This window comes from Bombina bombina, chromosome 4, assembly GCF_027579735.1.
Source record: "Bombina bombina isolate aBomBom1 chromosome 4, aBomBom1.pri, whole genome shotgun sequence".
Taxonomy (NCBI): Eukaryota; Metazoa; Chordata; class Amphibia; order Anura; family Bombinatoridae; genus Bombina; species Bombina bombina.
Window position 1 is genome coordinate 29,681,776 of NC_069502.1, and position 24,773 is coordinate 29,706,548.

General features: G+C 40.6%; 1 protein-coding gene across 8 annotated transcripts in view; it reads left to right on the plus strand.

The window, feature by feature from the left end:
• Positions 1-24,773, plus strand: part of GCKR (glucokinase regulator) — a 326,754-nt gene that overhangs the window by 116,042 nt on the left and 185,939 nt on the right. For all 8 annotated transcript variants that reach the window (XM_053709432.1, XM_053709430.1, XM_053709438.1 and 5 more), the window contains exons 6-8: positions 17,953-18,026; positions 22,505-22,571; positions 24,669-24,722. In XM_053709432.1, the coding sequence (XP_053565407.1) occupies positions 17,953-18,026; positions 22,505-22,571; positions 24,669-24,722 (195 nt within the window). The remainder of the gene's footprint in view (positions 1-17,952; positions 18,027-22,504; positions 22,572-24,668; positions 24,723-24,773) is intronic.

A 24,773-nucleotide genomic window follows, 5' to 3' on the forward strand; every position in this document is an offset into this window, starting at 1 on the left:
TTTTACAAATTTGATGCTTTTGCCTCGGCTGAGGCTGCTTTTGGGAGAAAGGTTCTTCAAGCAGTGGTGTCTCCTGTTTAGGTTCCCTGTCTTGTCCCTCCTGTATCATCTGTGTCCTCTAGCTTGGGTATTGTATCGCATAACTAATGAAGATGATCCGTGGACTCATTGTGTCTTTAAGAAGAAAAGACAATTTATGCTTACCTGATAAATGTATTTCTTTTTAGACACGATGAGTCCACGGCCCGCCCTGTTCTTTTAAGACAGGTTGCTATTTTTTGTAAACTTCAGACACCTCTGCACCTTGGCTTTTCCTTTCTCTTTCTAACTTTTGGTCGAATCACTGGAGTGGGAGGGAAGGGAGGAGCTATTTAACAGCTCTTCTGTGGTGCTCTTTGCCTCCTCCTGCTTGCCAGGAGGTGAATATCCCATAAGTAATGAAGACGATCCATGGACTCATCGTGTCTAATAAATTTATCAGTTAAGCATAAATTTTCTTTTTTACACATCTAGTTCTCACACATAATTCTCTAGTTTTACAGAATCTATCACATTACAGATTCAACATTTTGTCTATCCCTTGTAGTTGATCAGCCAACTCCCCTTGTCTTGGGGTGGGCTACACTTGTACTAATAGTATAGTTAATATGGTTTTATATATACATCTAAAACGTTTAATTTTGTCTTTTCCTGTGACTATACAGCTAGCTCCCACCTATTACACTCTGGGGTATGATATAGGTTACAATTTTAAGAAACATGATGGTTGACATGTTGGTTAGTCACATACATTGCACTTTACATTACACAAATTTTCATCACATAGCTAGCTCTCACTGGGAACTAGTCAACCATCATATTTCTTTTCAAAGATCACAATTCCATCATAAGGTTTAATTGACGATACAACTATAGATGTTTTTACGGTCAATTTAATAAAATTAAGCATCTTTTCTTTTTCATCATCATTCATATTTATTTAATAAGACTGCATAAGTCAGGTTTTCAGCCCTATCAGGTCCTTTTTGAATACAGACCACTATTTCACATATGAAATTATTGTTTCATAGATCCGACTGGAAATTCTTTATACTGGCTTTACACCACAAAACTTTATTGGTATAGATACGCTTTCCTCTGTCTCATCGCACTGAGGATTATTATTATTATTATCGGTTATTTGTAGAGCACCAACAGATTCCGCAGCGCTATAAACAAAGGGGAGTACAACAAAACAATTATAGGGTAGAGGGCCCTGCCAAGAGTTGCACTGTTGTAGTCAGCTCTTAAGAAGGTGATCTACAAACAGCTGGACTTTTAGGCTTACATGCTAAGAGGGTTCAGGGGATTGCAGTGGAGGAGAGGAACTGGTATTAGGAAAGGTTAGCGTAGGTTGTATGCGTCCCTGAACAGTAGAGTCTTTAGGGAGCACTTGAAGTTTTAAAACTAGAAGAGAGTCTTGTGGAGTGAGGCAGAGAGTTCCACAAGATGGGAGCCAGTCTGGAGAAGTCCTGTAAACGGGAGTGTGATGAGGTGACGAGAGAGGAGGAGAGTAGGAGGTCATGAGCAGAGTGAAGGGGACGGGAGGGAGAGTATCTGGAGACAAGGTCTCAGATGTAGGGGGGAGCAGTGCAGTTGAGGGCTTTGTATGTAAGAGTGAGAGTTTTGTGTTTGATCCTAGAGGCAAGAGGAAGCCAGTGAAGGGATTGGCAGAGAGGCGCAGCAGATGAAGAGCGACGTGTAAGGAAGATGAGTCTGGCAGAGGCATTCATAATGGATTGTAAAGGAGCTAGGCGGCAGGTGGGGAGACCAGAGAGGACAGAGTTGCAGTAATCAAGGTGGGAAAGAATGAGAGAGTGGATTAAAATCTTAGTTGTGTCTTGTGTAAGGAAGTGTCTAATTTTAGAGATGTTTTTAAGGTGGAAGCGGCAGGCTGTAGCCAAGGACTGAATGTGAGGAGTGAAGGAAAGATCTGAGTCAAACGTGACCCTGAGACATCGGGCATGCAGGGTAGGGGTAATGATGGAGTTGTCGACAGTTATAGAGATATTGGCGTGGAGATTTTGGAAGAAAGGGGGAAAATGAGGAGCTCAGTTTTGGAGAGATTTAGCTTGAGGTAGTGAGAGGACATCCAGGAAGAGATGTGAGAAAGACAGTTAGTGACACGGGTTAGCAAGGAAGGAGATAGTTCTGGTGCAGAGAAGTAGATTTGGGTGTCATCGGCATACAAATGATATTGGAAACCATGGGACTTAATTAGGGAACCTAGTGATGACGTATAGATAGAGAAGAGAAGGGGACCGAGGACAGAGCCTTGCGGTACTCCGACAGAAAGTGGTGATGGGGCAGAGGAGGCCCCAGAGAAGGCTACACTGAAGGTACGGTTTGACAGGTAGGAAGAGAGCCATGAAAGGGCTGTGTCACAGATGCCGAAGGATTGGAGGGTTTGGAGCAAAAGAGGGTGGTCGACAGTGTCAAAGGCTGCGGACAGATCAAGGAGGATAAGCATAGAGAAGTGGCCTTTTGATTTAGCTGTAAGTAGGTCGTTGGTGACCTTAACAATAGCTGTCTCTGTGGAGTGATAGGGATGAAATCCAGATTGCAGCGGGTCAAGAAGGGAGTTTAACATAAGGAAATGGGATAGGCGTGCATATACTAGTTTTTCGAGAAGCTTTGAAGCAAGAGGGAGGAGGGAAATAGGGCGGTAGTTGGATGGGGAGGTAGGATCAAGGGAAGGTTTTTTGAGGATAGATGTGACCAGCGCATGTTTCATCGATGAGGGAAATGTACCAGTGCTGAGGGAGAGGTTGAAAATGTGTGTTAGTATAGGGGTAAGGGTAGCAGAGAGAGAGGGGAGCAGCTGTGAGGGGATAGGGTCAAGGGGACAGGTAGTGAGGTGAGAGTGCAGTATAAGTGCCGAAACTTCTTCCTCAGTAACAGGGGAGAATGAACTAAGTTTCAGGTTATGAGGGTTGTGGTTGAGTGAGAGTATTTGAGGGGGGGAGAAAATGGAATTGTGTTGAGAGCTGATTTCATGTCTGATGGAGTCAATTTTGTTAATGAAGTGACTGGCAAAGTCTTGAGCTGACAGAGAAGTTGTATTAGGAAGTGGTGGAGGGCGGAGGAGAGTATTGAAAGTGGAGAACAGACGTTTTGGGTTTGAAGAAAGATTAGAGATAAGAGTAGAGAAGTAGTGTTACTTGTGGAGATTAAGGGCAGAGAAGTAGGAGTTCAAGATGAATTTGTAATGAAGAAAATCAGCTGGGCAATAGCTGCTTAAACTAACTTAACATAATGGCAGACATAAAATTGATAAAATATGCAATGAGCTAGAGGTATGCAAATTATGACTAGCACAGCCTGTAATTACAGAGTCATGGTAGTATATACATGTAAAATAAAAACAAAACAAAAGGAATTACCACTAAATATACAAACACATACAATAAAACAACTTGGTAGGTAAAATATAATGAGGCTGTTTTCCAGAAGGCTACCTGTAGTAAGTTAGAGGGCAGTTGTTGCAGCAGAGTGGAAAAGTCTGTGTATTTTCTCTGAGTTTGGGAGAGGATGTGTTGGAAATCAAACTGTAGTAAGAGGTAGAGTCACCTTTTACATGATGACGTTTGACACATTATATTTTTTAATATATGAACTGTGGCAAACCTAGCCACTTCTGGACTATAACGTAAGAAAAGTTGTCTGTGACAGACCCTTCGGTCAGGACTGAAAGTGTTAACTTTATTTTCTAACCACAAGTGGCTGGCTCCAGCTACAATCTAATTAATGCTTAGCATTCTATTGTTTGATCACCCCCAGAGAGAAACGCCTAAGTGATAAGGAGAGTCAAGAGTGTCCTGTGGTTGAAGTGTTTAAGTAATATAATCCTATTGTATCATGTCAAGGGCGCTTCTCCCTTTTATCTAATGTACAACATTCTTTCAACCCCCATCTGGGGGGGGGGGGTCAAAAACCTGTATAAATCTGTATGCTGCCTTCAAATAAAGTGTTATTCTGTTTAAAACCTGAAAACTGGCTGGGTTGTGAACTGCTGATTCCCTATGCAGGACATTGTTCCCTGGTGTTAACCCTTGGTATCCGGTTGGTACCGTTACAATTGGTGGCAAGCGACGGAATGAACCTTATCGCCCAGAAGAGCAACTACACAAGCCAGTAACCTCAGGAAGAGGGGGATTACTACAATACTGACTAAGATGGAAGGAGTACCAGGGACCGAAGTGAATGGAGATGGATTATTCTAAGCTAAAGAGACAAACGTAAAAGGAACTGCTAGAAGCCAGGGGAAAGATAGGCAGCAGCAAACCCAAGGCTATATTAATTGCTGAGCTGATGGAGGGAGACAGAGCTCGCAGCGCTACGCCTCCAACAGCCATGGAGGAGACCCTATACCAGAGGGAAATGAGGACCAGGCTGGAATTTTTACCCCAACCTGTACCACGGGATATGCTATCCGTGGTAATGGCAGATGTGCAGGAGTACGTGATGGCACACAGTCCGCGGAATGCATCCTCCCGAGCAGAATCCATTTTGGACGCACTCAGCAACCCAGTAAGACCCAAAATCCCATACCATGCATTTAAAATGTTTTGTGAGGAGAAGGATGAGATTGATGGGTATTTACAGGATTTTGAGAGACTGTGCGAGTTACATGATTTGGAGCAGTCCGTATGGGTGCCGGTGCTAGCAGGCAAGCTAGCCGGTAGGGCAGCGGAAGCGTATCGCGCTGTACCCAGGGAGGACAGCAAGGATTACGCTAAAGTGAAGAGAGCGATCTTGGAAAGATATGCCATTACCTCAGAGGCATACCGGCGCAAGTTTAGAGGCCTGCGCAAGCCAGAAAGAGATTCCCATGCAGAGTGGGCCCACAAGCTGGATCAAGCATCTCAGGGGTGGATACAGGCCAGCCAAGCTACCACCATGGAAGAATTGCGACAACTGATGCTGTTGGAGCAATTCTTTAACGGCTTGTCCCCAGAAGCCCAAGAATGGGTGAGAGATCGAAAACCCCTCACCTTAACCAAAGCAGCCAGATTAGCAGACCAGCATTTTGATGCCAGGAGGCACCATGGACTACAGCCTAACAACGGACGGGCTAATATACAATGCCACACCTGCAAGCAGTGGGGACATATGGCACGTGAGTGCACCCAAAATCGGAGCAGACAAGCTTGGAACCAGGTCAGACAGAACCTGGCCCCAAGGGCGGCTGCTCACCATTACCAAACGGAGCCAGTCGCTCATGAGGTGTTGAGCACCCAAGCCGAGGAACCCCTGGGAATTCTGCATGAGGTGATGTCGGTCCAGGGACTTCGGGATTCGGGAGCTACTTTAACCCTGATAGCTCCCCATTTGGTGCCGGATACAGCACCCACTGGCGGATCCGTGGCAGTACGAGGGGCAGGGGGAGCAGTATACCGATTGCCCACTGCTAGAGTGGAGTACAGACCCCCAGTCACCCCAGCAGCTGCCAGTTACCAACCCCCGGCGCACCGCTATACCACACGGCCTCCGGCCACGAACTACCCTCAGAGAGCCCGGTTCAATTCGCGGGGCTACTCACAACCTATTCGGTGCTTTGGATGTAAGCAACTAGGGCACAAAAGACCAGAGTGTCCCCTAAATGCAGCGAATCAAGCACAGTCCTGGAGAAGACCCGCTGGCGGAATCCCACATAATCCTCAGCCTGTGGCCCGCTACGTAGAGGCGCCAGAATGCTGGGGCAGCCTACATGAAGCAGACCCCGTGCAAGCTGCCCACCGGAATAACCGGCAACGGGTTAAAGTGAATGGGAAGGAGGTCAGTTGTCTACGGGATACTGGTGCTACCATGACCTTGCTTCAAGAGAACTTGGTGCCTGAGAAACAGCACACTGGAGACACTGTGGCTGTGAGGGTAGCAGGGGGCACTGTGTTCCGCCTACCTGTTGCCAGGGTACATTTGGATTGGGGAGTGGGCGCTAGACTTGTGAATGTGGGGGTCAAGAAGGACTTACCTGCTGATGTTCTCCTTGGAAATGACTTGGCCCCCCTTGTTTCTGCCTATGCTCCCATGGATCCCGCTAATGTTAACCCTGTGACTACCCAAGCCCAGTCCCTCCGGGAAGAGACGCTTCCATGTTTGGGGTGGGGGCAGTACTGAGCCAAGTTGGAGCAGATGGCGGAGAACACCCCGTAGCTTACTTGAGCTGAAAGTTGTTGCCCCGGACATCCCCAAGCCGATCCGTTGGGATCAGACTGTGTATGCCGGCTTGGTTCTGGGGGAGCATTGTGGCAAACCTAGCCACTTCTGGACTATAACGTAAGAAAGGTTGTCTGTGACAGACCCTTCGGTCAGGACTGAAAGTGTTAACTTTATTTTCTAACCACAAGTGGCTGGCTCCAGCTACAATCTAATTAATGCTTAGCATTCTATTGTTTGATCACCCCCAGAGAGAAACGCCTAAGTGATAAGGAGAGTCAAGAGTGTCCTGTGGTTGAAGTGTTTAAGTAATATAATCCTATTGTATCATGTCAAGGGCGCTTCTCCCTTTTATCTAATGTACAACATTCTTTCAACCCCCATCTGGGGGGGGGGGGTCAAAAACCTGTATAAATCTGTATGCTGCCTTCAAATAAAGTGTTATTCTGTTTAAAACCTGAAAACTGGCTGGGTTGTGAACTGCTGATTCCCTATGCAGGACATTGTTCCCTGGTGTTAACCCTTGGTATCCGGTTGGTACCGTTACATGAACATATTTGTTTCTTTTACCATTTCAAAAGCCTGAGATGACTCAGATTATATTCTCACTATCACACATTCCCACTTATTTGGTTTTATATACACTCACAATTTATTTAATTTTTTAGGCAAATATTTGGATCATGTTTGAAGAAGCAATATACATTTTATGTGTACGCATACACAAAAATGCATGTTTTTATAAAAAAGCGGCTAGATTACGAGTTTTACGCTAAGAGGGGTACGCTACTAACTTGCACGTTATTGTCACCGCTCACTTTCCTAAAGCGCTGGTATTACAGGTTTTTATAAACCCGGCGTTAAAAGGCAAGAAGTGAGCGGTGAGCTGGTTATATGCTTGCGCACAATTTCCCCATAGACATCAATGGGGAGAGCCGGCTGAGAAAAAGTCTAACACCTGCAAAAAAGCAGCGTAAAGCTCAGTAACGCAGCCCCATTGATACCTATAGGGAAACTAAAGTTATGTTTACACCTAAACACCCCTAATCTTACACTTATTAACCCCTAATCTGCCGCCCCCGACATCGCCGACACCGACATTATACTTATTATCCCCTAATCTGCCGCTCCGGACATCGCCGACACTGACATTATACTTATTAACCCCTGATCTGCCGCTCCAGACATCGCTGCCACCTACATTATACTTATGAACCCCTAATCTGCCGCCCCCAATGTCGCCGCCACTATAATAAACATATTAACCCCTAAACCGCTGTACTCCCACATCCAAAACACTAGTTAAATCTTATTAACCCCTAATCTGCCACCCCTAACATCACCGCCACCTACCTACATTTATTAACCCCTAATCTGCTGCCCCCAATGTCGCCGCCACTATATTATATTTATTAAACCCTAAACCTAAGTCTAACCCTAACCCTAAAACACCCCCTAACTTAAATATAATTAAAATAAATATAAATAAAACCTACAATTATTACCTAAATTATTCCTATTTAAAACTAAATACTTACCTGTAAAATAAACCATAAGCTAGCTACAATATAACTAATAGTTACATTGTATCTAGCTTAGGTTTTATTTTTATTTTACAGGCAAGTTTGTATTTATTTTAACTAGGTACAATAGTTATTAAATAGTTATTAACTATTTACTAACTACCTAGCTAAAATAAATACAAATTTACCTGTAAAATAAAACCTATCCTAAGTTACACTAACACCTAACACTACACTACAATTAAATAAATTACCTAAATTAAATGCAATTAACTAAATTAAATACAATTAGCTAAATTACAAAAAAAAAAAAAAACACTAAATTACAGAAAATAAAAAACAAATTACAAGATCTTTAAACTAATTACACCTAATCTAATAGCCCTATCAAAAAGCCCCCCAAAATAAAAAAAAACTCCTAGCCTAAACTAAAATACCAATAGCCCTTAAAAGGGCCATTTACAGGGCATTGCCCCAAAGAAATCAGCTCTTTTACCTGAAAAAAAAAATACAAACAACCCCCAAACAGTAAGACCCACCACCCACAAAACCAACCCCCCAAATAAAACCCTAACTAAAAAAACCTAAGCTCCCCATTGCCCTGAAAAGGGCATTTGGATGGGCATTGCCCTTAAAAGGGCATTTAGCTCTATTGCAGCCCAAAGTCCTAACCTAAAAATAAAACCCAATCAATAAACCCTTAAAAAAAACCTAACACTAACCCTTGAAGATCCACATACAGTTTTGAAGATCCGACATCCATCCTCAACGAAGCCGGGAGAAGTCCTCATCGAAGCGGCAAGAAGTCCTCAACGAAGCTGGGAGAAGTCTTCATCCAAGCCAGGGGAAGTGGTCCTCCAGATGGGCAGAAGTCTTCATCCATCCGGAGCGGGTCCATCTTCAAAACATCCGGCGTGGAGCATCCTCTTCCAACACCGACTACCCGACGAATGAAGGTACCTTTAAGTGACGTCATCCAAGATGGCGTCCCTTAGATTCCGATTGGCTGATAGAATTCTATCAGCCAATCGGAATTAAGGTTGAAAAAATCCTATTGGCTGATGCAATCAGCCAATAGGATTGAGCTTGCATTCTATTGGCTGTTCCAATCAGCCAATAGAATGCGAGCTCAATCCTATTGGCTGATTGGATCAGCCAATAGGATTGAAGTTCAATCCTATTGGCTGATTGCATCAGCCAATAGGAGTTTTTCAACCTTAATTCCGATTGGCTGATAGAATTCTATCAGCCAATCAGAATCTATGGGACGCCATCTTGGATGACATCATTTAAAGGAACCTTCATTCCAGAAGAAGCCGTCGATTGAAGAGGATGTTCCGCGCTGGATATCTTGAAGATGGAGCCGCTCCGCTTCGGAAGGATGATGATAGAAGATTCCGTCTGGGTGAAGACTTCTGCCCGTCTGGAGGACGACTTCTGCCCGTCTGGAGGACCACTTCTGCCGGCTTCATTGAGGACATCTTGCCGCTTGGATGAAGACTTCTCCCGGCTTCGTTGAGGATGGATGTCGGCTCTTCAAAACTGTAAGTGGATCTTCGGGGGTTACTGTTAGGATTTTTTAAGGGTGTATTGGGTGGGTTTTATTTTTAGTTTAGGGGTTTGGGCTGCAATAGAGCTAACAGGTAAGAGAGCTGATATCTTTGGGGCAATGTCCCACAAAAGGCCCTTTTAAGGGCTATTGGTAGTTTAGTTTAGGCTAGGGTTTTTTTTTTTTTATTTTGGCTGGGCTTTTTTATTTTGATAGGGCTATTAGATTAGGTGTAATTAGTTTAAAGATCTTGTAATTTGTTTTTTATTTTCTGTAATTTAGTGGGGGTTTTTTTGTAATTTAGCTAATTTTATTGAATTTAGTTAATTGTATTTAATTTAGGGAATTTATTTAATTGTAGGGTTAAGTTAGGTGTTAAGACAGGTTAGGTTTTATTTTACAGGTCAATTTGTATTAATTTTAGCTAGGTAGCTATTAAATAGTTAATAACTATTTAGTAACTATTCTACCTAGTTAAAATAAATACAAACTTGCCTGTAAAATAAAAATAAACCCTAAGATAGATACAATGTAACTATTAGTTATATTGTAGCTAGCTTAGGGTTTATTTTACAGGTAAGTATTTAGTTTTAAATAGGAATTATTTAGGTAATGATAGTAAGTTTTATTTAGATTTATTTTAATTATATTTAAGTTAGGGGGTGTTAGGGTTAGACTTAGATTTAGAGGTTAATAAATTTAATATAGCGGCAGCGACGTTGGGGGTGGCAGATTAGGGGTTAATAAATGTAGTTAGGTGGCGGCGATGTTAGGGACGGCAGATTAGGGGTTAATAATATTTAACTAATGTTTGCGAGACGGGAGTAAGGCCGTTTAGGGGTTAATATGTTTATTCTAGTGGCGGCAATGTTAGGAGCGGTAGATTAGGGGTTAATAATTTTATTTTAGTGTTATCGATGCAGGAGGGCCTCGGTTTAGGGGTTAATAGGTACTTTATGGGTGTTAGTGTACTTTTTAGCACTTTAGTTATGTTTTATGCTATGGCTTTTTAGTGTAAAACTCATAACTACTGATTTTAAAATGCGTTACGAATCTTGACGGGATAGGGTGTACCGCTCACTTTTTGGCCTCCCAGGACAAGCTCGTAATACCGGCGCTATGGAAGTCCCATTGAAAATAGACTATACGCAAATTGCGTAAGTTGATTTGCAGTAAGGCCAAATTTAGTGTGCGGTGCCCCTAAATCTGCAAGACTCGTAATACCAGCGGTAGTAAAAAAGCAGCGTTATAAGGCTTAATGCTGCTTTTTTACTCATAATGCAAGACTCGTAATCTAGCCAAAGGTTTTTTATTCATTAAAAGATGACCGTAAATAGAAAAATATAAGTATACATTGTTTCTAATATGAGGCTCCACTAGTATGCTATCTAAATATTTGTAATTTGCACAAAAAAGTTTTTGTTTTTTTTAAGAATCGACCATTCTGATTAATTTGTAACTAACATTTAACACCTGTTACGGCTCCAGCCAAAGTAATTTTCCTTTCCTAAGACACAGTTCACATTCTTATTTCCATTGGTTCTTCTTTGTGTGACAACTTCCGTTTTTATTTTGTTACAAGTGTATATAATGTTACTAATTACAATGCTTTGTATTTGTTTTTTATACTGCCAGAAGAAACGACCAGTGTGTTTTGGTCGAGAAATGCTTTGCTGTAAAAAATAAAGCGTTTTCTTACCTTTTAAATATCGGAAGTTGTCCTCTTGTTTTTATCCTTCCTCTAACCCCACAAGTGGGTATTGAAAGTGTCTTAAGTTTTGCCGGAACTTGGATTCCAGTTGAGAACTGCGCCGGGGACACCCTGATCAGTGTACTAGCCACTGTAGAGTGCTAGCCTGCCCATTAGCACCGGTCATAGTACGGTGCAACTCGATCTGGTAAGCATATTTACCACCAACATCCACCAACCCATATGGAACATATTACACTATGAGTTGCCCTCTTTTTGTTTTCTCATCAGGATATATATATATATCATACTTTACCATCTGCACAATGAGCACCAGCAGTCTGTGAGAGTACATGGTGTATGTAAGTATGCTCAGGAAGTGACATGAACAGTAACAATCACTAAAACATGGATGTCACTAGAAGCATATTAGTAACCAGATATCAATGCTTCATGTATCTCAGAAGAGAAAAGAGAGAGAGAGAGAGAGAGAGAGAGAGAGAGAGAGAGAGAGAGAGAGAGAGAGAGAGAGAGAGAGAGAGAGAGAGAGAGAGAGAGAATATGATAGAAACCTTCACTGACATGAAGAGGTCTAATAAAGATTAGGCTGGAGTGTTTTCACAGAGAATCACCAGAACAAGAGGTCATGATGTACATAAGCTGGTACAGGAGATATTTGAGGAAGTACTTCTTCACATAAAGAGTAGTTGATTCATGGAATAGACTTATAATATCTGAATGCCTGAGATACACATAAGACTAGCCCTGAAAATGAGTTAAACACATAGTTGAAATCAGCTTTAGAGAAGCAATGCACTACTGGGAGCTAGCTAAACATATCAGATGAGCTTATGACAAGAGGCATATGTATGTACTTCCATAGTCCCAGTCATGCATTGCTGCTCCTGAGCTTACCTAGGAATGCTTTTCAACAAAAGCTACAAAGAGAATGAGGCAAATTGTATAATAGAAGTAATGTGACAATGAAATGTTCTTTCTGATCCATGAAGGTTTCATTGTGACCTCCTGTCCCTTTAATCACATTGCAGTGACTCAATGGATCTTCTGTCAAAATCTATGTCTCTATGTGTAGCACCAACCTGACAGTGTAACAAAATAATATCAGAAGCTATCTGACTATACAATGCAGGTTTAGGGGATTAGATTCTACAGTTGTCACATGTGCAGGTTGTATAGGTGACCCATCTCATGACTTGTACCAGGTGACATCAGTGCTACAGTAAAGTTGTGTTATCTCTGGTAAATAACACTTTAGCCACTAATGTCAGTTCATACATCTGTACAAATGTATTATTTTGACTAATTGTATAATTAACATGTTTAAACTCTGTGACAATCATTAATGAACATTTTCAAGGATAAACATATTTTATTTGTGAACAAAAACATGATTTCTTTTTAAATTTTAAATAAAATAAATGGTATTATTATCCTGTTAACTGAACACGTGCAATAACAGCCGAGCAAAGAGTCAAAAAATGCCAATGAGAACAGACAAAAACTGTAACGCTTTGAAAGGGGCTTTTGCTTGCTGTGAATTGAGAAAGACAGACAGGGAGAAAGACAGACAGAGAGAAAGACAGACAAATAGAAAGAGAGGAAGACTGACAGACAGAGCGAAAGACAGACAGAGAGAATGAGACAGACAGAGCGAAAGACAGACAGAAAGATAGACAGAGAAAGACAGACAGAGAGAAAGAGAGAAAGACAGAGAGAAAGACAGACACACAGAGAACAGAGAGAAAGGAAGACAGATTGAGAGAAAGACAAACAGACAACAATGAGAAAGACAGACAGGCGGCAGAGAGAAAGACAGACAGACGACAGAGAGAAAGACAGACAGAAAGAAAGAAAGAAAGAAAGAGAGAGAGAGAGAGAAAGAAAGAAAGAGAGAGAGAGAGAGAAAGAAAGAAAGAAAGAAAGAAAGAATAAAAGAAAGAGAGAGAGAGAGAGAGATGGAGAATGAGAAAAAGAGGTATAAAAGAGAGAATGAGAGAGAGAGAGAGAGAGAGAGAGAGAGAGAGAGAGAGAGAGAAAGAAAGAGAAAAAGAGAGAAAGAGAGAGAATGAGAGAGAGAGAAAGAGAGAGAGAAAAAATGAGAGAGAATGAGAGAGAAATAGAGAGAGAGAGAGAGAATGAGTGAGAGAGAGAGAAAGAAAATGAGAGAGAGAGAATGAGAAAGAGAGGGGTAGTTATCAAGCCGTCTACTTTTCCTGCCTTCGCCGGTCCAATACGCCCGCCTAAGCTCGTCTAACATCGCCGCCGCGGACCTGAATACATTTGCCTAAGTTATCAAAAAAAGCTGTCAAAAAGCCTTGCACCAAGTACAGGGCGATGAGCAGCGGATTGTGATAGTTATCACTCATCCTACTCGCTGCTCTTCGGCTTTTTGACAGCTTTATTGACAAGCTGTCACTAAGCACCCACACTAAACTACACTGTTCTACCCCCTATACTGGCGCCCCCGGAGCCCCCCGCAACTAAATAAAGTTACTAACCCATAAACCACCGCTCCTAGACCCCGCCGCAACTCTTAAAAATGTATTAACCCCTAAACTGCCGCTCCCGGACCCCGCCGCCACCTACATTATACCTATTAACCCCTATCCTGCCCCCCTATAACACCGCCACCTATAATAAATTTCTTAACCCCTATCCTGCGGATCCCGGACCTTGCCGCGACTAAATAAATAGTTTAACCCCTAAACTGCCGCTCCTGGACCCCGCCGCAACCTATCTTAAACTTATTAACCCCTAATCTGCCCCCCCTACACCGTTGCCACCTATAATAAGTTTATTAACCCCTATCTTGCCCCCCCTACACCGCCACCACTGTAATAAAATTATTAACCCCTATCCTGCCCCCCCTACACCGCCGCAACTCTAATAAAATTATTAACCCCTAAACCTAAGTCTAACACTAACCCTAAAACCCCCCTAACTTAAATATTAATTAAATAAATCTAAATAATATTTCTCTTATTAACTAAATTAATCCTATTTAAAACTAAATACTTACCTTTAAAATAAACCCTAATATAGCTACAATATAAATAATAATTATATTTTAGCTATCTTAGGATTTATTTTTATTTTACAGGCAACTTTCAATTTATTTTAACTAGGTACAATAGCTATTAAATAGTTATTAACTATTTAATAGCTACATAGCTAAAATAAAGAGAAATTTACCTGTAAAATAAAAACTAACCTAAGTTACAATTACACCTAACACTACACTATACTTTAATAAATTATTCCTATTTAAACTAAATACTTACCTGTAAAATAAACCCTAAGATAGCTACAATGTAATTAATAATTACATTGTAGCTATTTTAGGATTTATATTTATTTTACAGGTAACTTTGTATTTATTTTAGCTAGTTAGAATAGTTATTAAATAGTTATTAACTATTTAATAACTACCTAGCTAAAAGAAATACAAAATTACCTGTAAAATAAATCCTAACCTAAGTTACAATTAAACCTAACACTACACTATCATTAAATTAATTAGCTACAAATAACTACAATTAAATACAATTAAATAAACTAACTAAAGTACAAAAAATAAAAAAAGCTAAGTTACAAAAAATAAAAAAAATAAGTTACAAACATTTAAAAAATATTACAACAATTTTAAGCTACTTACACCTAATCTAAGCCCCCTAATAAAATAACAAAGCCCCCCAAAATAAAAAAAAATCCCTACCCTATTCTACATTAAAAAGTAAACAGCTCTTTTGCCTTACCAGCCCTTAAAAGCCTTTTGCGGGGCATGCCCCAAAGAATTCTGCTCGTTTGCCTGTAAAATAAAAATACAACACCCCCCCAACATTAAAACCCACCACCCACATACCCCTAATCTAACCCAAACCCCCTTAAATAAACCTAACACTACCCCCCTGAAGATCATCCTAACTTGAGCCGTGTTCAGCCAGCCGACCACCAATGGAACCGAAGAGGAGATCTGGAGCGGCAGAAGTCATCATCCAAGGGGCGCTGAAGAAGTCATCCATCCGATAGAAGTCTTCATCCAGGCGGCGTCTTCAATCTTCATCCATCCGGAGCGCAGCGGAGCCATCTTCAGAGGAGCCTACGCGGATCCATCCTCTTCTTCCCAACGACTAACGACGAATGACGGTACCTTTAAGTGACGTCATCCAAGATGGCGTCACTCGAATTCCGATTGGCTGATAGGATTCTATCAGCCAATCGGAATTAAGGTAGAAAAATCTGATTGGCTGACTGAATCAGCCAATCAGATTCAAGTTCAATCCGATTGGCTGAACCAATCAGGATGGATCCGCGTAGGCTCCTCTGAAGATGGCTCCGCTCCGCTCTGGATGGATGAAGATTGAAGACGCCGCCTGGATGAAGACTTCTATCGGATGGATGAGTTCTTCCGCGCCCCTTGGATGATGACTTCTGCCGCTCCGGATCTCCTCTTCGGTTCCATTGGTGGTCGGCTGGCTGAACACGGCTCAAGGTAGGATGATCTTCAGGGGGGTAGTGTTAGGTTTATTTAAGGGGGGTTTGGGTTAGATTAGGGGTATGTGGGTGGTGGGTTTTAATGTTGGGGGGGTGTTGTATTTTTATTTTACAGGCAAAAGAGCAGAATTCTTTGGGGCATGCCCCGCAAAAGGCCCTTTTAAGGGCTGGTAAGGCAAAAGAGCTGATTACTTTTTAATAATGTAGAATAGGGTAGGTATTTTTTTATTTTGGGGGGCTTTGTTATTTTATTAAGGGGCTTAGATTAGGTGTAAGTAGCTTAAAATTGTTGTAATATTTTTTAAATGTTTGTAACTTATTTTTTTTATTTTTTGTACTTTAGTTAGTTTATTTAATTGTATTTAATTGTAGTTATTTGTAGCTAATTAATTTAATTAATTTAATGATAGTGTAGTGTTAGGTTTAATTGTAACTTAGGTTAGGATTTATTTTACAGGCAATTTTGTATTTCTTTTAGCTAGGTAGTTATTAAATAGTTAATAACTATTTAATAACTATTCTAACTAGCTAAAATAAATACAAAGTTACCTGTAAAATAAATATAAATCCTAAAATAGCTAAAATGAAATTATTAATTACATTGTAGCTATCTTAGGGTTTATTTTACAGGTAAGTATTCAGTTTTAAATAGGAATAATTTATTAAAGTATAGTGTAGTGTTAGGTTTAATTGTAACTTAGGTTAGGATTTATTTTACAGGTAATTTTGTATTTCTTTTAGCTAGGTAGTTATTAAATAGTTAATAACTATTTAATAACTATTCTAACTAGCTAAAATAAATACAAAGTTACCTGTAAAATAAATATAAATCCTAAAATAGCTAAAATGAAATTATTAATTACATTGTAGCTATCTTAGGGTTTATTTTACAGGTAAGTATTCAGTTTTAAATAGGAATAATTTATTAAAGTATAGTGTAGTGTTAGGTGTAATTGTAACTTAGGTTAGTTTTTATTTTACAGGTAAATTTCTCTTTATTTTAGCTATGTAGCTATTAAATTGTTAATAACTATTTAATAGCTATTGTACCTAGTTAAAATAAATTGAAAGTTGCCTGTAAAATAAAAATAAATCCTAAGATAGCTAAAATATAATTATTATTTATATTGTAGCTATATTAGGGTTTATTTTAAAGGTAAGTATTTAGTTTTAAATAGGATTAATTTAGTTAATAAGAGAAATATTATTTAGATTTATTTAATTAATATTTAAGTTAGGGGGGTGTTAGGGTTAGTGTTAGACTTAGGTTTAGGGGTTAATAATTTTATTAGAGTTGCGGCGGTGTAGGGGGGGCAGGATAGGGGTTAATAATTTTATTACAGTGGCGGCGGTGTAGGGGGGGGCAGGATAGGTGTTAATACATTTATTATAGGTGGTGACGGTGTAGGGGGGGGCAGATTAGGGGTTAATAAGTTTAAGATAGGTTGCGACGGGGTCCGGGAGCGGCGGTTTAGGGGTTAATACATATATTATAGTAGCGGCGGGGACCAGGAGCGGCGGTTTAGGGGTTAATCAGTTTATTATAGTTGCGGCGGGGTCCAGGAGCGGCGGTTTAGGGGGTAATAACTTTATTTCATTGCGGCGGTGTAGGGGGGGCAGATTAGGGGTGTTTAGACTCGGGGTACATGTTAGGGTGTTAGGTGTAGACAGCTCCCATAGGAATCAATGGGATATCTGGCAGCAGCGAACATGAACTTTCGCTATGGTCAGACTCCCATTGATTCCTATGGGATCCGCCGCCTCCAGGGCGGCGGTTTGAAAACCAGCTACGCTGGGACGGAAAAGTGCCGAGCGTACCTGCTAGTTTTTTGATAACTAGCAAAAGTAGTCAGATTGTGCCGCACTTGTGTGCGGAACATCTGTAGTGATGTAAGAATCGATCTGTGTCGGACTGAGTCTGGCGGATCGAAGTTTACGTCACTAAATTCTACTTTTGCCGGTATCTAGGGCTTGATAACTAAGGCGAATCAGCCTCGCCTCAAATACGCAGCAGAATTCAAGCGTATTTGAGGTAGACGGCTTGATAACTAGGGGCCAGAGAGAGAGAAAGAGAGAGAGAATGAGAGTGAGAGAGAGAGAATGAGAAAGAATGAGAGAGAGACACAGAGAGAGAGAGAGAGAGAGAGAAAGAGAATGAGAAAGAGAGAGAGAGAATGAGAGAATGAGAGAGAAAATGAGAGCGAGAGAGAGAGAGAGGAAGAGAGAGAGAGAGAATAAGAGAAAGCGAGAGAGAGAGAGAGAGAGAGAGAGAGAGAGAGAGAGAGAGAGAGGACCCCTTTAGTTAGCTCGGTTTGTTAACATTGGATTACAAATCTGTAGAAGAGATCATGTACTGCTATAAGATAGTGCTACCAGTTGTGTTGTTCATTTGTCTGTATAGTTATATTGTCAAGCGTTTGCACACGTTCTGTTCACTGAGCTGAAAGACAAATCATATGATTTATTTTGTTCTTCAGAATTCTTTCAATCGCTTGTTAAAGGGTCTTCATATAACCCCATGTTACACCTACATCATCTCAGGAGGAGACAGGTAAGTGTCATTCAATAAAAAGAAAAGAACAGCTGTGTACGGTGTATATATAAATTCTTACAGAATGTAACAAAGCTCCCAGACATCCTGCAATACTTAGGGTTGTCACAGTTCAGGAGCTTTGCCTACTGTTCTGGTTTTTGGAGGACTATAAAGCCACAATTACAATGTATCCACTCTATCTACTGCTCTTCTGATTCACCCCTCATCTTTGCCCCATGACATGATGTGACTTCACCCCTGGTCTGCAGTAACCGCACCTCTGGATCTCCCTGACTAAGCTATAACCTCCACAACCTACATAGTCCAAATCAAATATGGGGATCTGAAACTTAAACTCTGTGCTCCCCATAAAAATGATAAACATTCATCTGTAAAATAAAAAGTTCATGTGAGGTAGTGCAGTCATGTGTCTATTTTTATTCACATGCACTGTGTTGGGAGAGTAGAACTTTTAAGTTTTAAATTCCCATTAAACTAAAAGCTGAAACCATAAATCCTCCTGCCTCTTGTGTGCAACAATGTAAGCTATGTGCGCTACTGAGTATATATGTATGCCCATGCATATGTGTGTGTGTTTTTGTATGATTCCTTAGCATGATTATAATATAGTATCAGTGCATGTGCTGTGGTAGAGTATTAAAGAACCTGGTATGACATGAACTTTTAGCAATTGTTTGTTCATTAGGTATAGACCCAGACTAAAGACCTGGTACGACATGAACTTGTTAGCAAATGTTTGTCCATAGTATCTATAGACCCAGACTAAAGAACCTGGTATGACATGAACTTGTTAACAATTGTTTGTCCATAGTAGGTATAGACCCAGACTAAAGAACCTGGTATGACATGAACTTGTTAGCAATTGTTTGTTCAGTAGGTATAGACCCAGACTAAAGAACATGGTATGACATGAACTTCTTAGCAATTGTTTGTTCAGTAGGTATAGACCCAGACAAAAGAACATGGTGTGACATGAACTTGTTAGCAATTGTTTGTTCAGTAGGTATAGACCCAGACTAAAGAACCTGGTATGACATGAACTTGTTAACAATTGCTTGTTCAGTAGGTATAGACCCAGACTAAAGAACCTGGTATGACATGAACTTGTTAGCAATTGTTTGTTCAGTAGGTATAGACCCAGACTAAAGAACATGGTATGACATGAACTTGTTAGCAATTGTTTGTTCAGTAGGTATAGACCCAAACTAAAGAACATGGTATGACATGAACTTGTTAGCAATTGTTTGTTCAGTAGATATAGACCCAGAGTAAAGAACATGGTATGACATGAACTTGTTAGCAATTGTTTGTACAGTAGGTATAGACCCAGACTAAAGAACCTGGTATGACATGAACTTGTTATCAATTGTTTGTTCAGTAGGTATAGACCCAGACTAAAGAACATGGTATGACATGAACTTGTTAGCAATTGTTTGTTCAGTAGGTATAGACCCAGACTAAAGAACATGGTATGACATGAACTTGTTAGCAATTGTTTGTACAGTAGGTATAGACCCAGACTAAAGAACCTGGTATGACATGAACTTGTTAGCAATTGTTTGTTCAGTAGGTATAGACCCAGATGAAAGAACCTGGTATGACATGAACTTGTTAGCAATTGTTTGTTCAGTAGGTATAGACCCAGACTAAAGAACCTGGTATGACATGAACTTGTTAACAATTGTTTGTTCAGTAGGTATAGACCCAGACTATAGACCTGGGGGCATTTTTTATCAAGCTCCGTCTAAAGACTGCTGCTCCATAACTTGTCCGCCTGCTCTGAGGCGGTGGACAGAAATCAAACAGATCGAATATGATCGGGTTGATTGACACCCCTTGCTAGTGGCCGATTGGCCGCAAATCTGCAGGGGGCGGCATTGCACCAGCAGTTCACAAGAACTGCTGGTGAAATGAAACATGCAGACAGCGTATGCTGTTGGCATTTATCGATGTGCTGCGGACATGATACGCTACATTGTATCATGTCTGCTCGCACATTAATAAATATACCCCCTGGTATGACCCAGACTAAAGACCTGGTACGACATGAACTTGTTAGCAAAAGTTTGTCCATAGTATCTATAGACCTAGACTAAAGAACCTGGTATGACATGAACTTGTTAACAATTGTTTGTCCATAGTAGGTATAGACCCAGACTAAAGAACATGGTATGACATGAACTTGTTAGCAATTGTTTGTTCAGTAGGTATAGCCCTAGACTAAAGAACATGGTATGACATGAACTTGTTAGCAATTGTTTGTTCAGTAGGTATAGACCCAGACTAAAGAACCTGGTATGACATGAACTTGTTTTTGTTTGTTCAGTAGGTATAGACCCAGACTAAAGAACCTGGTATGACATGAACTTGTTAGCAATTGTTTGTTCAGTAGGTATAGACCCAGACTAAAGAACATGGTATGACATGAACTTGTTAGCAATTGTTTGTTCAGTAGGTATAGACCCAAACTAAAGAACATGGTATGACATGAACTTGTTAGCAATTGTTTGTTCAGTAGGTATAGACCCAGACTAAAGAACCTGGTATGACATGAACTTGTTAGCAATTGTTTGTTCAGTAGGTATAGACCCAAACTAAAGAACATGGTATGACATGAACTTGTTAGCAATTGTTTGTTCAGTAGGTATAGACCCAGACTAAAGAACATGGTATGACATGAACTTGTTAGCAATTGTTTGTTCAGTAGGTATAGACCCAGACTAAAGAACCTGGTATGACAAGAACTTGTTAGCAATTGTTTGTTCAGTAGGTATAGACCCAGACTAAAGAACCTGGTATGACATGAACTTGTTAACAATTGTTTGTTCAGTAGGTATAGACCCAGACTATAGACCTGGGGGCATTTTTATCAAGCTCCGTCTAAAGACCGCTGCTCCATAACTTGTCCGCCTGCTCTGAGGCGGTGGACAGAAATCAGCCAGATCGAATATGATCGGGTTGATTGACACCCCCTGCTAGAGGCAGATTGGCCGCAAATCTGCAGGGGGCGGCATTGCACCAGCAGTTCACAAGAACTGCTGGTGAAATGAAAAATGCAGACAGTGTATGCTGTTGGCATTTATCGATGTGCTGCGGACATGATACGCTACATTGTATCATGTCTGCTCGCACATTAATAAATATACCCCCTGGTATGACATGAACTTGTTAGCAATTGTTTGTCTAGTAGGTATAGACCCAGACTAAAGACCTGGTATTACATGAACTTGTTAGCAATTGTTTGTCCATAGTAGGTATAGACCCAGACTAAAGATCTGGTACGACATGAACTTGTTAACAATTGTTTGTCCATAGTAGGTATAGACCCAGAGAAAATAACCTGGTATTACATGAACTTGTTAGCAATTGTTTGTCCATAGTAGGTATAGACCCAGACTAAAGATCTGGTACGACATGAACTTGTTAACAATTGTTTGTCCATAGTAGGTGTAGACCCAGAGAAAATAACCTGGTATTACATGAACTTGTTAGCAATTGTTTGTCCATAGTAGGTATAGACCCAGACTAAAGAACCTGGTACAACATGAATGTGTTGGCAACTGTCTGCCCAGTAGGTACATAACAAGAATATAATTGAGTGATGGACTCCGGCTACCCCGACTGGGTAGCTCTGCCAAAAGGGTCTTTGCTGTACCTGGAACCTGTAGCTGTAGAGCAGCAAAGTGATTATAGCAAGTAGCCCACCCTAATAACCAGACAAGACCAGTATTAAGGTTAAACACAAATAGACTTTATTGAGAAAAAACACACTGCTTTTATACACCATGGCCATCTTGATAAGATCCTTATCTGATCCCAAAATTCCTGCCATTCCCTCCCCTCCAGACAGGCCAGGCCTCCTTAGGAACAACAGTCACATAGGGAATCCATAATGGCTAGGCCTCCATTTCGTGTTGATCCTATGGGAGCAAGAGCTTTTCCCAGGTACAGTTGGAGAGCTCCAGGCCCCAAGGTGTCACAGTCCAAAAAGCGACATGATTCGTCGCTGGGGGCCAGAGTGGCAGCTGATCAAAGGTACACCAGGTCAGCCAGTGGTAGTAGGGGTAAAGGGGGGGAGTCAGAAACCCTGAGTTTCAAAGTAAGCTACCTTCTGGCAATCACCCCACTCCTTGGTCTTCATAGGAAGTACAAATCCCTAAAAGAACGGAGCTCTGGTTCAAAGGGCCTCTGGAGCGACACAGGTTGAAGTTCAGTGGGTATTCCTAGCGAGCCCAGCCATCGAGTAGTTCCACAAGCCCGGCTCTTCTTAAAGGGGCCAAGAGGCCAGAGATCAGCTCTTTCAGTGACAAAGTACAAGCAGTGTAGAAACAAGTGAAATGGGGTTCGGGCACAAAGTAATCCAATATTGAGGGAAGGTGGCCTTAGCAGCTTGGTGTCACTTGAAAGCTTGATTTCCAGAAAGAAAAAAGTAGCTTGGGACATCAGATAAAATATAATTTTTGCTCACTCTGTAGATCCCTTGTGACATCTCAGGAGGCTTATGAAGACCACCCACTGCTGGGAGCTGAAGAGCTGGAGAAGGTATTTATGTCTTCAAGCAGATCTGTCACTGATGTTATCTGTGTCTATAAATGATAATAATGTCAGACAACTCAGATTAGTGTGGGGGTGTAAACTTAACTGAGGAGGGGGGCTAATTTTACTTCTGGGTTGTGCTAATCAAAGTTGTCAGCCGTAGTGTGTGATACTAATGGGGGGGGGGTCATCCTTCTCATCTACCTATTCCCTTTTGCCTAAATATTTCACTCTCATTGTCCTGCTTTGGGGGGGGGGGGGCAGTATCTGGCAATTGAGAAATGGGAGGAATTCAGAAGTGACTGAGGTACCTTGCACACACCTAGAACCACCACTGCCCATATCCTTGTTGTTGTTTTTTTTTGTTGTTGTTGTTTTTTAGTTGAGCATATTGAGCAGCCAAACTACACCTCTTGTTCCACAAGTAATTAAATTCAATTATCATCCTACAGATGGGACTCTGCGTTCTCATATAGAATAAAATATTAACAATTCAGGGGATTAGATTGTTCTTGGATATTCACACCACAAGTTGTGAGAAATGTCAGCTATGCGCTTCACACAAGTTTTTCTATTTGTCTAATTAGTTACTCTAAGTTCCTTTGTTGATTTGTACTTATTGGTGGTACCATGATGTAATCATAACTGGTGAAGTGCAAGACTGGTGCTCTGTAATGAGTACTTGGGTATTTTCTTGGCTATTTATACTCACTAGAAACCAAACCAAGGCAGTGATGGTGGGAAATGATTAAGTAGCAAGAGGTTTTGTTCTGATTGCTGATTGGAGGTAATAAGCGTCTAACTGCAATAGCTTTCCCAAGATCTCATAGATGTTGTTGTAATTGGGCTATTTTGCTCTTCTCATTTATATTTACATTATTAAAAAAATAAAAAAAAATTCTACAAATAATAATTGTTTTGTCATAATTTCCCATAAAGCTAGAGGTTGTTTACTGTATTGTGACTAACCATATAGGTAAGTACATTTCTAATCTTGGGTGTCACATAAAGAATACCATGCTACCCCCCATTTTACTCCAGTCATATCTATAGGCAGTTATGGTTCAGGAAGTTTGTCAGAAGAATAATTAATTCTAATAATAATAATCACAGATCTGTTACGTATAATGATTGATAATACCAACATCTATATTACCTAAAGGGATCTACCAGCCTATACCAAAATGCATTAGCAAGAATGTTTACTGTAGAAGGAATAACTGTTTCAGTGAGAGCTAGGTCACATGGAGAATATCTAGATATGCTCTGTGCACCACCATTTTAAACAGTGTTGCCTTGTATTGCTTTGGAGATGATTCAGTTTACATGAAACAAGGCACCAGCAGCCCTCTAAGCTGAAGTGCGGTTTAAAATACTGGTGCACTGAGGATATCTAGATATGCTCCACATGCACAGTAAACATTTTTTGCTACCAAAAGTATAAAAATGTGTCTATTCAAAAATGAAGTTTGCTGATGTATGTTCTAGTTTTGATTTAAATGTCCCTTTAAATATCACATGAGACGTTCTGCCTGCTCCTTAATGCAAATAGTGGTACAGAAATCTTGTCAGTGCATAAAGTGTGCAGTAATGATCACAAGTCTATGTTCAACCCCTCAATGCAATGGGAGACGTTTAATTTAAGCGACTGACTGGTGGCTTTCTATAAGTTTAGCTACTGTATAATTTATATTCTAATCATTACAGTCTATACCATTTTCATAGATGAATCAATTAATTACCGTTTCTAGATACACTAGGCCCTGCAATGCTTTGTGTCGTGATTTGTCAGTGAAGCGTTCCTTTAGTAATAGTAAATCCAGTAACTGCTGGAGTGAGGGATCTATCTAGGGTTTCCACCTTGTCTGGAAACAAATTACTGGCCATACTCATTAGCATAAATTAGCATAAATTATTATACCACATAAATCAGGAACTAAATCTGCTAGGAATGACTTTAAATATTATTTTGACCAATAGACGTTTGACCATCTTTATTTCTGTATTTAATCTTTATCTTCAACTTTGAACTGAACCTTAAAAATACCGGTGGTCTTGATGAAAGAGGTTCCACCACTAACATGAGTATTTGCTCTCACTCAGGTGTGTGAAGGCAAGAAGAAGGTGGTGTTCATTGGAATTACTTGTGGTTTATCGGTGAGTATGACTCAGTTGAGTGGGGGGAGATTTCTCCTTCATTTCCAGCTA